At 41.9% G+C, this 14,299-nt stretch overlaps 1 protein-coding gene across 1 annotated transcript; it reads left to right on the top strand.

Moving 5' to 3' along the window:
• Positions 1-3,512: 3,512 nt before the first annotated feature.
• LOC123752396 (high mobility group nucleosome-binding domain-containing protein 5-like) lies at positions 3,513-13,398 on the top strand. The gene is made up of 2 exons (XM_045734451.2): positions 3,513-3,753; positions 12,242-13,398. The coding sequence occupies exons 1-2, from the start codon at positions 3,513-3,515 to the stop codon at positions 13,396-13,398; spliced, it is 1,398 nt and encodes a 465-aa protein (XP_045590407.2).
• The last annotated feature ends 901 nt before the right edge of the window (positions 13,399-14,299 follow it).

Raw genomic sequence — 14,299 nt, 5'->3', positions numbered from 1 at the left:
TTGCAGAATCTGTGGTGAGAGTGATGGACACCGCCTTGACCACTATCTACGTGAATGTGAACACCTGAGAGACATTAGGAATATGTGTAGAATAATGCACCTCACATTGAGTTAGGAAAACACTATTTGTCAAATATTGATACTGTTCTTAAAAGATTTCCCCATTTTGCACCCGCAAGATAACGTAAGCTTTTAAGGGTTGATAGATGTTAATCTTCTTGTTTGAGGAGCATTTCACTTGAGACATTTAAGCAAGTCCCAACTGTGTCTGGGTACAAGTGACAGGATGAACAACCCAGCGGGTTTTCTTCCTATTGGGTAGTGTTGTACATGCTGCTATGGCGGTATGTCCACTCACAACATGAGTGGCGCTGCCCAATAAACTCGCCCCTCGGGGCAAAATTTAAAAAAATTTAAACAACTAGATGACAACAACTAGATGACAACACTTAGATAACAACACTTAGATAACAACAACTAGATAATAACAACTAGATAACAACAACTAAATAACAACAACCAGATAACAACAACTAGGTGAGACCACCGACAAACAGGTAGACAGCAGTAAGGGGCCAATTAGCGACCTCACAAATAAGGATCGGACTCCGTCCCATCTTCCTATTGACATTACCATTTACGGTCCGGCTCAAGATAAAGTGTTTTCTCGTCTCCAACTTTACACTATTACTAACTACTCACACCAGGGTCCCTGGTGCGTACATCAGCTGGTGAATATACCGGCATTAAGTGCACGTAGGTATGTTTTGAGTATATAATAAATAAATAAATAAATCTATATAAATAAAAATGGAAATGTTTGTTCAAAATCGCTAATTTCCGAAAGTTCTTCACCGATTGCTTTGAAATTTTCACACGATGTTCCATTCACATCCGAGCAGGTTTATATATTCATATTTTATTGATGTCACATCTGTGACGGAAAAAAACATGTTTTTTTGAAAAACTGTGTTTTTCATGTAATTTTCATGTGAGAGAAATCCTAGAAACCACTTTACCGATTGCTTTGAAATTTTGACACGACGTTGCATTCGAATAGGCACGTGTTTTTATATACTTACAATATACATGCCTCATCTGTGACCGGAGAAAATATGTTTTTTTTTTTTTAAAAACAGCGCCATCTGTTGGACATAAGACCAACATACGCTGTAATCTCCCAAAGTTCTTCACCAAATGCTTTGAAACTCTGACACAACGTTCCATTTGAATATGCGCGTCTTTTTATATACCTACTATATAGATGCCACCCCTGTGACAGGTAAAAACATGGGTTTTTGAAAAACAGCGCCATCTGTTGCACATAATAGCAACATGCACGTTATACTATATATGTCACGAATTCCATTTGAATGTTTCGTATTGCATTGTTAAATTTTATTTTCATAGATTTTGATTTATTTTATTTTTTATTAAATTATTTTGTGTGGCATTGTGTTGGAATTGAGCTGTGTTGTTTATCATACCGTTCATTTCGTAAGTATAAGTACAGATGCCACACCTGTGACAGGTAAAAATATGCTTTTCTTGAAAAACAGCGCCATCTGTTTCATGTAAGAGGAACCACATGTTATACTAAATATCTTACAATTCCATTTCAATGTTTCTGATTGCCTTGATAAATTGAATTTTCATAGATTTTGATTTATTTTGGATAGCTGTGTTGGAATTGAGCTGTGTTGTTTACCATACCATTCATTTCGTGAGTATAGTTTATTTTTGTACTTTTTCATATTTTCATTTCATTTTATAACTGTTTTCTTATATTTCAGTGATGGGAACATCAGATCACTTCATGTTCCTAATTTACTGATGGGAACATCAGACCTTTTGGGAAGACATCTGACAAGGGAGTGGGGAATGGTTGGGAGGACGAGGGGACGGAGGAGTTTGGGATGAAGGGATGGGGGAATGGATAATGGTGGCGAGGTCAAAGGGACAGGGAAGGTTGCTGTGGCCGGGTACTGCATATATATATATATATATATATATATATATATATATATATATATGTATATATATATATATATATATATATATATATATATATATATATATATATATATATATATATATATATATATATTCCGTCAGAGATGTATATATATATATATATATATATATATATATATATATATATATATATATATATATATATATATATATATATATATATATATATATATATATATATATATATACATATATATATATGAGTCGAACCCGGCCCGGCGAGAGCACATTGCAACTGGAGTACACGGTGCCTTAAACCACTCGACCTTCAGTGACCATACAAAAGGCAGTGATAGCCGAGGCTATTTGAACAACCACCACCCTGACGGAACTTTGATGGTAATCTTGGGCATAGCTATTTCATCAAATCACCTCATTTTTGTGAGGCCACGTGACCAACACAAATGCGAACAAGCTTGAATGGTCCCCAAACTGAATGGAGTTTTCAGTTGCATATATGCTTGGGGACCATTCAAGGTTTTTCTCATTCTGACACGTGGTCTGACACTGTCACGTTTTGCATCACGCACACCGTTTCAGGCAGGTCCTTATTCCTAATATTCCCCGGAATACGACCCGCCAAATCGTCAATAACCAGGTACCCATTCACTGCTGGGGGAACAGAGGCAACAGTTATAGATTGGCGCCCATTGAATCCTCCCCGGCCAGGATACGAACCCAGGCCAGAGCGCTTGCGAGGCGCCGGGCGAGTGTTCTATTACTGCGCCACGGGGACTGCTTTAATTGCATGCTGACCCTTGTTTATACATCCTTCTTTATACATCTCTTCATACATCACTGTTTATACAATCCAGTTTCTATTTCGCTCTCAAATTACTCTGACATTTAAATGGCCAACACGCGCAAAAAGAAAGGAAAACGCAACAGAACATCAAAATATAATTTACAAACAACAAATATTTTTTAATACAAGAAACACAATACAAATAATGATAAAAAAAAACGTTACGAATAATGACCAAAACATTGAAATACAAAAATAACGACACGCAAAAATTACATAAAAATATACAACAACACACAGAATACAGTTAATAAACGAAGACATATTAGACCCCAGAGAGTAGGTACAGACCGAGCACGCGCACACACGCGCGCAGAATGTAAACATTGGCTCCTCCTCCCCCCCTCCCCCGGGCTAAGTGAATAGGTTATCCCTATAGCCATTTATCTCCCTATTCCCTGAAGCCTGACTAATGACCCATAGCCACCCGGGCACTGAGATTGATGTGTTGTTTGGCCGGGAGAAATTGCAAACGGTTTTCAATTGACTTCCAGCCGTATTCAGAGCCTCTTCTCTGATGTTTCCCTGAGCCTAGTGTTCTAGGGAATAAATGGGGAAGGGAGAAGGGGGATTTGGGAGGTTGGGGATAGGCGGGAGGATTTGGGAGGTAATCAGGGTGGATAGGACGAGGTCCAGGGAGAGTATGGTTGGTGGCCCTGATACATGGCAGAGCATGGTTGGTGGCCCTGGTACATGGCAGAGCATTGTTGGTGGCCCTGGTATATGGAAGAGCATGGTTGGTGGCCCTGGTACATGGCAGAGCATGGTTGGTGGCCCTGGTACATGGCAGAGCATTGTTGGTGGCCCTGGTATATGGGAGAGCATGGTTGGTGGCCCTGGTACATGGGAGAGCATGGTTGGTGGCACTTGTACAAGGGAGAGCATGGTTGGTGGCCCTTGTGGGGAACCCACCGGTAATTAAATTGAGTATTCATTCAAGAGATTGTATTTAATGGTATTTATTACTTCTAAGTGAACTGTATTTTATAATTTATTGTCACCACTAAATTTCCCTTACACATTTTGGAGAGTTTCATAGTTTAATCTTACCGTAATTAAACAGTAGATATAATTACTAATGTGTCATAGATCACAGAACTATACATAGAACGTTGAAAATGGCCTCAGCTGGTTTGTAGTGTGAGAGTTGTGCCTCCAGTGTGAGAGTTGGTTCTCTAGTGTGAGAGTTGGTCCTCTAGTGTGAGAGTTGGTCCTCTAGTGTGAGAGTTGGTCCTCTAGTGTGAGAGTTGGTCCTCTAGTGTGAGAGTTGGTCCTCTAGTGTGAGAGTTGGTCCTCTAGTGTGAGAGTTGGTCCTCTAGTGTGAGAGTTGGTCCTCTAGTGTGAGAGTTGGTCCTCTAGTGTGAGAGTTGGTCCTCTAGTGTGAGAGTTGGTCCTCTAGTGTGAGAGTTGGTCCTCTAGTGTGAGAGTTGGTCCTCTAGTGTGAGAGTTGGTCCTCTAGTGTGAGAGTTGGTCCTCTAGTGTGAGAGTTGGGCCTCTAGTGTGAGAGTTTGGCCTCTGATGTGAGAGTTGGGCCTCTAGTGTGAGAGTTGGGCCTCTAGTGTGAGAGTTGGGCCTCTAGTGTGAGAGTTGGGCCTCTAGTGTGAGAGTTGGGCCTTTAGAGTGAGAGTTTTGCCTCTAGAGTGAGAGTTGGGCCTCTAGAGTGAGAGCTGGGCCTCTAGTGTGAGAGCTGGGCCTCTAGTGTGAGAGCTGGGCCTCTTGAGTGAGAGCTGGGCCTCTAGTGTGAGAGCTGGGCCTCTAGTGTGAGAGTTGGTCCTCTAGTGTGAGAGCTGGGCCTCTAGTGTGAGAGTTGGGCCTCTAGTGTGAGAGTTGGTCCTCTAGTGTGAGAGCTGGGCCTCTAGTGTGAGAGCTGGGCCTCTTGTGTGAGAGTTGGGCCTCTAGTGTGGGAGCTGGGCCTCTAGTGTGAGAGCTGGGCCTCTAGTGTGAGAGCTGGGCCTCTAGTATGAGAGTTGGGTCTCTAGTGTTATTGGCCAATGAAATCTGAGCTAAAATAAACCGAACTAACACTTATCTTAGTCTTGCAAGTTATGGCAGAAAATAGTGACTATATTCCTTTGTTGTAAGTCTCGCTGCTCTCTTTAACTTGCTGGGAGTTAATTTCTGTCGTCGCTGTGGGAGACCCTCTTGTGAGCTCTTAAGTTAACCGGAATTACTCTTTACGTATACATCATCCCCCCCCTCCCTCTACTCTTTAATATCAACTCACTTAGTGATCAATTAGCACTATTAATCATCTACTTGAGGACAATCAGGTAGTTAAGTGGACGATAAATTCAGATTTCCAAAATGTGCTCATACCCACGTAATTATTCCCAGGTAAACGAGCCAGGGACAACACGCCATAGACACCTGCTGAGACCTGATGGGAAATTGATCATCCTCCAAGATGCAATAAATCTGAACATAGATATTGGAGCTGAGGCCATTGAAAGGATGCTTAGACCATGAGATGATGACACAGGTTCAAGGCGACTCATGTCATGAGGCTGTGATGCAAGGCAACTCATGTCATGAGGCTGTGATGCAAGGGAACTCATGTCATGAGGCTGTGACGCAAGGCGACTCATGTCATGAGGCTGTGATGCAAGGCAACTCATGTCATGAGGCTGTGACGCAAGGCGACTCATGTCATGAGGCTGTGATGCAAGGCGACTCATGTCATGAGGCTGTGATGCAAGGGAACTCATGTCATGAGGCTGTGACGCAAGGCGACTCATGTCATGAGGCTGTGACGCAAGGCGACTCATGTCATGAGGCTGTGACGCAAGGCGACTCATGTCATGAGGCTGTGACGCAAGGCAAATCATGTCATGAGGCTGTGACGCAAGGCAACTCATGTCATGAGGCTGTGACGCAAGGCAAATCATGTCATGAGGCTGTGACGCAAGGCGACTCATGTCATGAGGCTGTGACGCAAGGCGACTCAAGTCATGAGGCTGTGACGCAAGATGTCGGAAAATCCGACACCATTTAATATATCATACAGACAGATAATAATTGCTGCTGTATTACCAACAAGTTACCCATAGAAAACGTAACTTGTAGTGGAATTACCGTCTATAGAAAACGGGATATCATCACCACATACTATTATATTCACCACCTATTATGGTGGGAATTATTCTTAAATACATTAGTCTTTGGACTTTACCATCATAAAACATCTCATATAAATTAACTTAATTATCAATATTAAAGTAGAGTAAATGTGACCCTTCTATCACTTTCTGACATCTGGACAATGTAGGCCAGGCATCAGTGAGGGAGGAGGGGCAGCCATTGTTGTTGTCACCTCCGAGACGCGTGGAGCAAATTCGGCTCCTATTATATCTGGACAATGTCGGCCAGTAGCGTCAGTAGTATGGAGTGTTAGACATTGCCATTGTTTATACTAGACCAGAGGTACATGGGAGCAAATACGGCTCCTGTTAATTTTACTTGGACGTAGTGTTATGGAAACCAAAGGTGTACCATCTTCAACACGCTGTCAACAAATTCAAGTTAAGTGTTCTTTCCGAAACCCATGTATCTTTCATTTATGGCCATTAATGTCATTATATAGGGTGAACCGGTTAGAGCACGTGGTAGCCTCAAACTAAAGGTAATTAAGCCAGGTCTTCATTGTTCCATGTATAGTGTTTTCTCTGATATACCTGTCATATATAGGATTCTGGCTTTACAGCTAGCGCCCTTTTGACAGGTCAAGACGTGGAAGCAAGGCTTTGTGCATCAGTTACCAGGGTGATGGAAGCTACCTCAAAGAGGGAAAATGTGGTCTACACCCTAGTTATACCTGGTGGACTAAGAACTGCTGTACTATAAGATAAGGAACCTTTTCAATGTATGTAGTCTAATTCTGTAGTTTGATTGGCTGCATATATATATTCAATTAATATAAACCCCCCCTAATGTGTAGAGGATCGATTTGTGAGATTATGAGATTATTGCAGAAATACAGTCCACTTATCATTATACAAATTGCTATCGAAGTATATAAATTAACGTAAATATAAATTCATATAAATTAAATAAATATAAATCTCACAGGTTGGTTCCCACATTATTTGGTCCTTCGAACCGGATGACGGATTATTTGATCCTTTGAACCCACATTTGGTCATCTTAGTACCGGATGAACCAGTTAACCAGTGGATTCAATAAATATACTAGTGCAGTGTGATTTAAACAAAGCCAGTCAAAGACGGCAGCGTTGTCTCGAGCGAGTTCACGAGCCCCGCTCAGCCCAGTTAAGCCTTAGTCAGCAGTTTCATGCATACCCACAGATTTGGTGGCGTGTTATTTTGTGAAATGACAGCGCTAATATTGAAGCCAGCCAAATTAATGGCTGTGTCCTCGCAAGATTGTTCACGGATTTCGTGGTGTTAAATTTCGCGACAGATTATCTACGAATTTTGTGGACTTTATTTCGCGAGGTCACTAATAATATTTAATACTTCTAGATAATATTAGAAGTTTTATAGAGGCTAATTAAGAGGCTATTATCAATAATTGTGTATATTATTTCTCCAAAATAGAGAATTATTTAATATAAATTGCACTAGTGATCACAGTATAATATTTACTAATTGCCAACCCACAACAGGGTAGGATATTAACCATTGACTAGTTGAACTATTATGGTTCATCCTAGTCCCATTATTACCATAGTCAGTTGTACTATATTCAACAACTTAACACCATTAATGAATGGTGCAGACGCTATTTTGGGTGTAATTTTTATCAACTCGAGTTGAGTTGTATATATAATAATTTACTTATGATCATTACACCTTTGAGTGATTAATTAGTGTCTCTAATGTGATATAGAAGAGCTAACCTAAAGGTACTTCCAGTGACACTGGTTTATCACTCAAATCATTAGTGTGTATGATTGTATATATATAATGTGTATTAATTTTAAGTGCTAACCTCTAGTAGAGGTAGGATTACAGCCTAGCGAGTGCAGAATTTACCCTAGGCTACCATCAGTGCTTGTTCAGTATTATGAGCAGCCCAAGTACAAGCCCCACAAGGCTTCACCAACTAGCTAGTATGCATAATGCTGTCAATGAGAAAACTGTCATACATCTAGTACTACAATTGCTGGACTTACCTCAACCTGATCACACTGCTGACTCATTACAATCCTTCAGCATGGAGTTTGAGTCACTACTAAGAACATTCAGTCTTAAGGTTGATATAACTGCTAGTGAATGGATGACCAAAGTAGTCCTTCAACGAAAATTATCCAGCGATATACTAGATGAATTATATTCACATCAACATAACACCATCCTGACAGTACAGGACATCATTGAAGGTTTGCATTCCATCATAAACAAACGACGTGCAAATGAGGAAGTTAAAGCCTCATGCAAGCCTTCAGAAATAGAAAATAATAGTCAATTAAAGGGTAAAACAACTACCCCAAATAAACATCAGCCAATTACTCAAACATCAAGTTGCAGAAAATCTGACAATGCAGCAAAATCCTCCAAGCCTACTGTTACTAGTTCACCCAAACCGGTAACTTCCAAACGTGCAGTAGGCTGGGGGACATGTATGTTCTGCAAAAAGAAACATTCAACATACTGTTGTGCTAATTATCCAACCAGAGACACTCGTATGGAGCGACTCCAGGAATTAGGGAGATGTTCAAGGTGTCTCAAGTCACACAACATAGACTATTGTGATACCCAATTCAACACCTGCAACAGGTGTAGAAGAAGTAGACACCATGCAGCACTGTGCAAATATACGAAATTAACGTATTCAAGACCCAAGGTGGAAGATAGCATTCCCACCACAGTACAGTACTGCAAGGTGCAACAAACAAAGAGTGTCCAATCGGCAAAGTCTAAAGGTAATACGACTTTGCCTACTGCCCAAATTACCATCCTGAATAAGAGGGCCAAGGTCCATACCCGTGGGCTGTTTGACCAAGGATCCCAGAGAACATATGTCACTAAAAAGCTGGCAGATGAACTACAATTAAAGCCTGTAGCCCAGATGTCATTCAATATCTCAGGGTTTGTAACAGATGCAGGACCTCAAGTCTACCAGGTGGTACAACCATCAGTACGCTTAGGCAGGTACGTCTGTCGAGTACAAGCCATTGTGGTGGACAAAATACCAGTAGACCTACAAGTTCAAGGTCTGAGAGCAACAGCCAAATTCCTGAGAAATAGAGGAATAAAATTGGCAGATAATATTAAGTCTGATCACCTCACCGACTTCGGTCTCCTTGTAGGGACAGACTATTGCCATCGATTCATCGGTAGCCCTACTAAATATCAGGGCATAACCATGTTAAACTCTGCAGGAGGTAAATTACTCTCAGGCCCAGTATCAAGCCTGAGGAGACCTATGCCTGCAGATAAACAATACTAGTAGAAATCTAAATTGTCAGCTGATTATATTTCTCCAGTAACATTATACTAAGGAGATTACAGCTGACTATACCAACAGAGGTTGAAGTTAGTATCATCATATAAAGCTGAAGATGAATACATGAGGCCTCAGTGGCAAATCAGTGAACAGTAGCCTAAACCAGCTACAAGTCACTGCGACCAATGTCACTGAACCCACTGCAGTCTCAGAACCATACTTTACTTTAATGATGAGCTATTCAATCTTCTGAATCAATTAACTAAATTAAACCCCAGTAAATCTGATGACTGATTTGATACATTTATTATTTAATCAAGATGTATTCCATGGGCCTCAGTGTTTATATATCAGTGACCAGTTACCTGAACAAACTTCGAGTTATATCTAATGTCACTGATCTCACTGCAGTCCCTGAATCATGCTTGACTGTAGTGCTTGATCACATTCAGTCTTCTGGGTTAAATAATATGTAATAAGGCTTGAATATTAGCCTTTCAAGAGTTGACAGGGAAATGAAATCGCATTAGACTTCTAACCCCTGCAACTCTAGTACGGGACATCCGTCCTGTACGAACAGACGCACAAATGTGTGATTACTAACTACTAACATCAAATTAATCAAATAATTCGAAGGAGGAGTATCGGTGTTCGTCTGTTCTAAATAGGACTTCGACCCGTGAGCAGCCCCTGGGGAATTATGTCGGAAAATCCGACACCATTTAATATATCATACAGACAGATAATAATTGCTGCTGTATTACCAACAAGTTACCCATAGAAAACGTAACTTGTAGTGGAATTACCGTCTATAGAAAACGGGATATCATCACCACATACTATTATATTCACCACCTATTATGGTGGGAATTATTCTTAAATACATTAGTCTTTGGACTTTACCATCATAAAACATCTCATATAAATTAACTTAATTATCAATATTAAAGTAGAGTAAATGTGACCCTTCTATCACTTTCTGACATCTGGACAATGTAGGCCAGGCGTCAGTGAGGGAGGAGGGGCAGCCATTGTTGTTGTCACCTCCGAGACGCGTGGAGCAAATTCTGCTCCTATTATATCTGGACAATGTCGGCCAGTAGCGTCAGTAGTATGGAGTGTTAGACATTGCCATTGTTTATACTAGACCAGAGGCACACGGGAGCAAATACGGCTCCTGTTAATTTTTCTTGGACGTAGTGTTATGGAAACCAAAGATGTACCATCTTCAACACGCTGTCAACAAATTCATTTAAGTGTTCTTTCCGAAACCCATGTATCTTTCATTTATGGCCATTAATGTCATTATATAGGGTGAACCGGTTAGAGCACGTGGTAGCCTCAAACTAAAGGTAATTAAGCCAGGTCTTCATTGTTCCATGTATAGTGTTTTCTCTGATATACCTGTCATATATAGGATTCTGTCTTTACAGCTAGCGCCCTTTTGACAGGTCAAGACGTGGAAGCAAGGCTTTGTGCATCAGTTACCAGGGTGATGGAAGCTACCTCAAAGAGGGAAAATGTGGTCTACACCCTAGTTATACCTGGTGGACTAAGAACTGCTGTACTATAAGATAAGGAACCTTTTCAATGTATGTAGTCTAATTCTGTAGTTTGATTGGCTGCATATATATATTCAAATAATATAACCCCCCCCTAATGTGTAGAGGATCGATTTGTGAGATTATGAGATTATTGCAGAAATACAGTCCACTTATCATTATACAAATTGCTAACGAAGTATATAAATTAACGTAAATATAAATTCATATAAATTAAATAAATATAAATCTCACAGGTCGGTTCCCACACAAGGCGACTCATGTCATGATTGACACTCACCAGTCTCCCTTAAGTTGAGTATTGAGCTGAGGACTTTAGACAAAATACTGATCTCAGTCCATAAAAATCCTTTCCATATAAATATGAAGATTATTTTGTTGCAATAAGCCACATTAATATTGATCAAAGTAACCAAAGAGCCAGGTCAACGCTGCTTAGCTTGGAAAGTTTTTGATATACGGATATTTTATTTTTTTCTAGAATAATGATCAGTCAATTCATTGAGATCTTGAGTGTCTTCGCCATCCTGGTTGTGAGGACCTGCACAAGGCTCCTGGTTGTGAGGACCTACACAAGGCTCCTGGTTGTGAGGACCAACACAAGGCTAATGGTTGTGAGGACCAACACAAGGCTCCTGGTTGTGAGGACCAACACAAGGCTAATGGTTGTGAGGACCAACACAAGGCTCCTGGTTGTGAGGACCTGCACAAGGCTCCTGGTTGTGAGGACCAGCACAAGGCTCCTGGTTGTGAGGACCAGCACAAGGCTCCTGGTTGTGAGGACCAACACAAGGCTAATGGTTGTGAGGACCAACACAAGGCTCCTGGTTGTGAGGACCAACACAAGGCTCCAGGTTGTGAGGACCAACACAAGGCTCCTGGTTGTGAGGACCAACACAAGGCTCCTGGTTGTGAGGACCAACACAAGGCTCCTGGTTGTGAGGACCAACACAAGGCTCCAGGTTGTGAGGACCAACACAAGGCTCCTGGTTGTGAGGACCAACACAAGGCTCCTGGTTGTGAGGACCAACACAAGGCTCCAGGTTGTGAGGACCTGCACAAGGCTCCTGGTTGTGAGGACCTGCACAAGGCTCCAGGTTGTGAGGACCTGCACAAGGCTCCTGGTTGTGAGGACCAGCACAAGGCTCCTGGTTGTGAGGACCTAATGGTTGCTGGGGCCTCGTAGCCTGGTGGATAGCGTGCAGGACTCGTAATTCTGTGGCGCGGGTTCGATTCCCGCACGAGGCAGAAACAAATGGGCAAAAGTTTCTTTCACCCTGAATGCCCCTGTTACCTAGCAGTAAATAGGTACCTGGGTGTTAGTCAGCTGTCACGGGCTGCTTCCTAGGGGTGGAGGTCTGGTCGAGGACCGGGCCGCGGGGACACTAAAGCCCCGAAATCATCTCAAGATAACCTCAAAATAACCTACACAAAGCTAATGGTTGTGAGGACCTACACAAAGTTAATGGTTGTGAGGACCAACACAAAGCTAATGGTTGTGAGGACCTACACAAAGTTAATGGTTGTGAGGACCAACACAAAGCTAATGGTTGTGAGGACCAGCACAAGGCTAATGGTTGTGAGGACCAGCACAAGGCTAATGGTTGTGAGGACCTACACAAGGATAATGGTTGTGAGGACCTACACAAGGCTAATGGTTGTGAGGACCTACACAAGGCTAATGGTTGTGAGGACCAACACAAAGCTAATGGTTGTGAGGACCAACACAAGGCTAATGGTTGTGAGGACCTACACAAGGCTAATGGTTGTGAGGACCTACACAAGGCTAATGGTTGTGAGGACCAACACAAAGCTAATGGTTGTGAGGACCTACACAAAGCTAATGGTTGTGAGGACCTACACAAAGCTAATGGTTGTGAGGACCTACACAAAGCTAATGGTTGTGAGGACCTACACAAAGCTAATGGTTGTGAGGACCAACACAAAGCTAATGGTTGTGAGGACCAACACAAAGCTAATGGTTGTGAGGACCAACACAAAGCTAATGGTTGTGAGGACCAACACAAAGCTAATGGTTGTGAGGACCTACACAAAGCTAATGGTTATGAGGACCTACACAAAGCTAATGGTTGTGAGGACCTACACAAAGCTAATGGTTGTGAGGACCAACACAAAGCTAATGGTTGTGAGGACCAACACAAAACTAATGGTTGTGAGGACCAGCACAAGGCTAATGGTTGTGAGGACCAACACAAAACTAATGGTTGTGAGGACCAGCACAAAACTAATGGTTGTGAGGACCAGCACAAAACTAATGGTTGTGAGGACCAACACAAAACTAATGGTTGTGAGGACCTACACAAAGCTAATGGTTGTGAGGTCCAACACAAAGCTAATGGTTGTGAGGACCAACACAAAGCTAATGGTTGTGAGGACCTACACAAAGCTAATGGTTGTGAGGACCTACACAAAGCTAATGGTTGTGAGGACCTACACAAAGCTAATGGTTGTGAGGACCAACACAAAGCTAATGGTTGTGAGGACCAGCAGAAGGCTAATGGTTGTGAGGACCAACACAAAGCTAATGGTTGTGAGGACCTACACAAAGCTAATGGTTGCAACACTGCATAAAATATAATTTTCCTCTGTTGGTTCTTTAATATATTGGCTAAGAAAATAATCATTAACTAATTCTTAAAAGGAATTTGATTCAATATTTCCTTTTTTTCATTATTCCAGATTATTTTATTTAATTTAACGTCATAAGAAAATTTTTTTTAGATCTAGAATCTCTATATATATACGTCGACATCTAGAGAAGGGATATATATGTCTGTCTGTCTATTTGTATGAGGTTGGAAGGTAGATGTTTGTGGTTAACTTCACACAACCTTCCACGGTGACTTGTAATCGTATGGGAAGTGTCATAGGGGGATAGGGAATAGATCCTCCAACGTCCTTCTTTAAGAAGGATTGGCTCCTATATCGAAAACCAGCGACTCATGTAATGTGAGTTTGATTCTCTGTAGTGTTTAAACTGTTTAACATTGAACGGTTACCACAACCTTCAGACAAAAAGGAAGTTAAATTAGACCCAGATGTTGTTGTCAAGACTGTTCTTCAAGACACTCAGGTCTGATGGGGGGGGGGGGGGAATTACTGTCTTCCGAAGGCCTGAAAGCACCAGTATAAAAGCTATGATTTGGTCAGATCTGAAACGTGTGTTTATGGGAAGCACAAAACGTCCACCAGACTGTACGACACAGTGGTTGCCAGGATCAGGTTGGGTTACCGTTACCTGTGGCAGGTGGCTATCGTTACCTGTGGCAGGTGGCTAACGTTACCTGTGGCAGGTGGCTACCGTTACCTGTGGCAGGTGGCTAACGTTACCTGTGGCAGGTGGCTACCGTCACCTGTGGCAGGTGGCTACCGTTACCTGTGGCTGGTGGCTACCGTCACCTGTGGCAGGTGGCTACCGTTACCTGTGGCTGGTGGCTACCGTTACCTGTGGCAGGTGGCTACCGTTACCTGT

This window comes from Procambarus clarkii, chromosome 47 (genome assembly GCF_040958095.1).
Source record: "Procambarus clarkii isolate CNS0578487 chromosome 47, FALCON_Pclarkii_2.0, whole genome shotgun sequence".
Lineage (NCBI taxonomy): Eukaryota > Metazoa > Arthropoda > Malacostraca > Decapoda > Cambaridae > Procambarus > Procambarus clarkii.
Note: the sequence above shows the minus strand (reverse complement) of the source record. Positions and strands in the feature narration are given on the sequence as shown.